Raw genomic sequence first — 1,237 nt, forward strand, 5'->3', positions numbered from 1 at the left:
CCCGGCGCCAACCCCCGAGCCCGCGCACAAACACAAGACGCGGCGGCAGCGCCACACGCACACATACACACACACACACACACACACACACACACACACACACACACACAACACAACACACACACCCAGCCCGCCCACCTTTGGCGGGATGGGCTCCGCCATGGCAAACAGCGGCAGCGCCAGGTTGGCAAAGGTGTTGCGGTACGCCTCCACCGGCTTTTTCTGCGGTACAGAAGCGGTACACGCATGCAGCACGTGCTCGTTGCGGCATACAAGGCACAGCGCATTCCAGTGGACTCGTCATCGGCTGCGGCGGCGGGGCCCAGCTGGCTGCTGCGGCGGCGGCGGCGGCGGCGGTGGCGGCGGAAGTCGAGCGGGCACCCCCGTCCCGCCGGAACCTCGGCCGCGTCAGCCCGCCCCCAGCACGCCCCCTGCTGCCCTCCCCTCTCACCTGCACTATCTTGTACAGCTCCAGGCACACCAGGCCTGCAGCCAGCGGAGGGCAGGGGTGGAAAGGAGGGCAGGGGCATGTCAAGACGGCCCAGACGGGCACACCCAGGGCTGGGTAGCCCGCCGTGCGGCCGTGCAGCGCAGTACAGTGCAAGTGCTGTACAGTGCAGGCCGGCGCAGATCGGCAGCGCAGGCTGGGCCGCCGCTCCAGCCTGCTGCAGCTTGGCTGTGGGCTGCAGGGCGGGGGGCGGCGGGCTGCATGCTGCCGCAGACTGCCACAAGACGCTCCAGACTGCCGCACGCCGCTCCAGCCTGCGCTGGCTATGCTGCTGCCGGCTGCCGCAGACTGCTCCAGAGTGCTCCAGGCTGCTGCCCAGGCCCTGGCAGGCAACACATGCTGCTCCGCTCCAGGCCGCCCGCCAGGCGGCCCCAGCCCCGCCCTAAGCCCCCCACCTGTGGCCATGGCGGTGGTGGTGGCGATGGCCGGGATGATCCGCCCTGCAATCAACTTCGCCTGCAGTGTGTTGGGGGGGCCAGGGGGAGGATGTGGTGATGGTGTGTGGGGTGCGCAGCGGAAGGGAAGAGAGCAAGGAAGCAAGGAGGGAAGGCAGGAGCACGGGATCGACCATGGGAGTGGGTTAGGGAAGCTGGCTGGTGAGCCCGCCTCCGCCGGTGCAGAGGAGGGTGCTGCCCGTGGTGGAGGAGCGGCAGGGGAGGGGGCGAGGGGAGGGGGCGCAGCGCGTCGGGCGGCGGCCGACCGACCTGCTCCCTCCCCCCGACACTGTCA

General features: G+C 70.0%; 1 protein-coding gene across 1 annotated transcript in view; it reads right to left on the minus strand.

The window, feature by feature from the left end:
• Positions 1 to 1,237, minus strand: part of CHLNCDRAFT_59425 (hypothetical protein) — a gene marked incomplete at its 5' end in the record, with an annotated part of 22,590 nt that overhangs the window by 3,852 nt on the left and 17,501 nt on the right. The window contains 3 exons of the mRNA XM_005842847.1: positions 126 to 222; positions 452 to 486; positions 904 to 964. Of these exons, the coding sequence (XP_005842909.1) occupies positions 126 to 222; positions 452 to 486; positions 904 to 964 (193 nt within the window). The remainder of the gene's footprint in view (positions 1 to 125; positions 223 to 451; positions 487 to 903; positions 965 to 1,237) is intronic.

Source organism: Chlorella variabilis (assembly GCF_000147415.1).
Source record: "Chlorella variabilis unplaced genomic scaffold CHLNCscaffold_39, whole genome shotgun sequence".
Classification (NCBI taxonomy): Eukaryota; Viridiplantae; Chlorophyta; class Trebouxiophyceae; order Chlorellales; family Chlorellaceae; genus Chlorella; species Chlorella variabilis.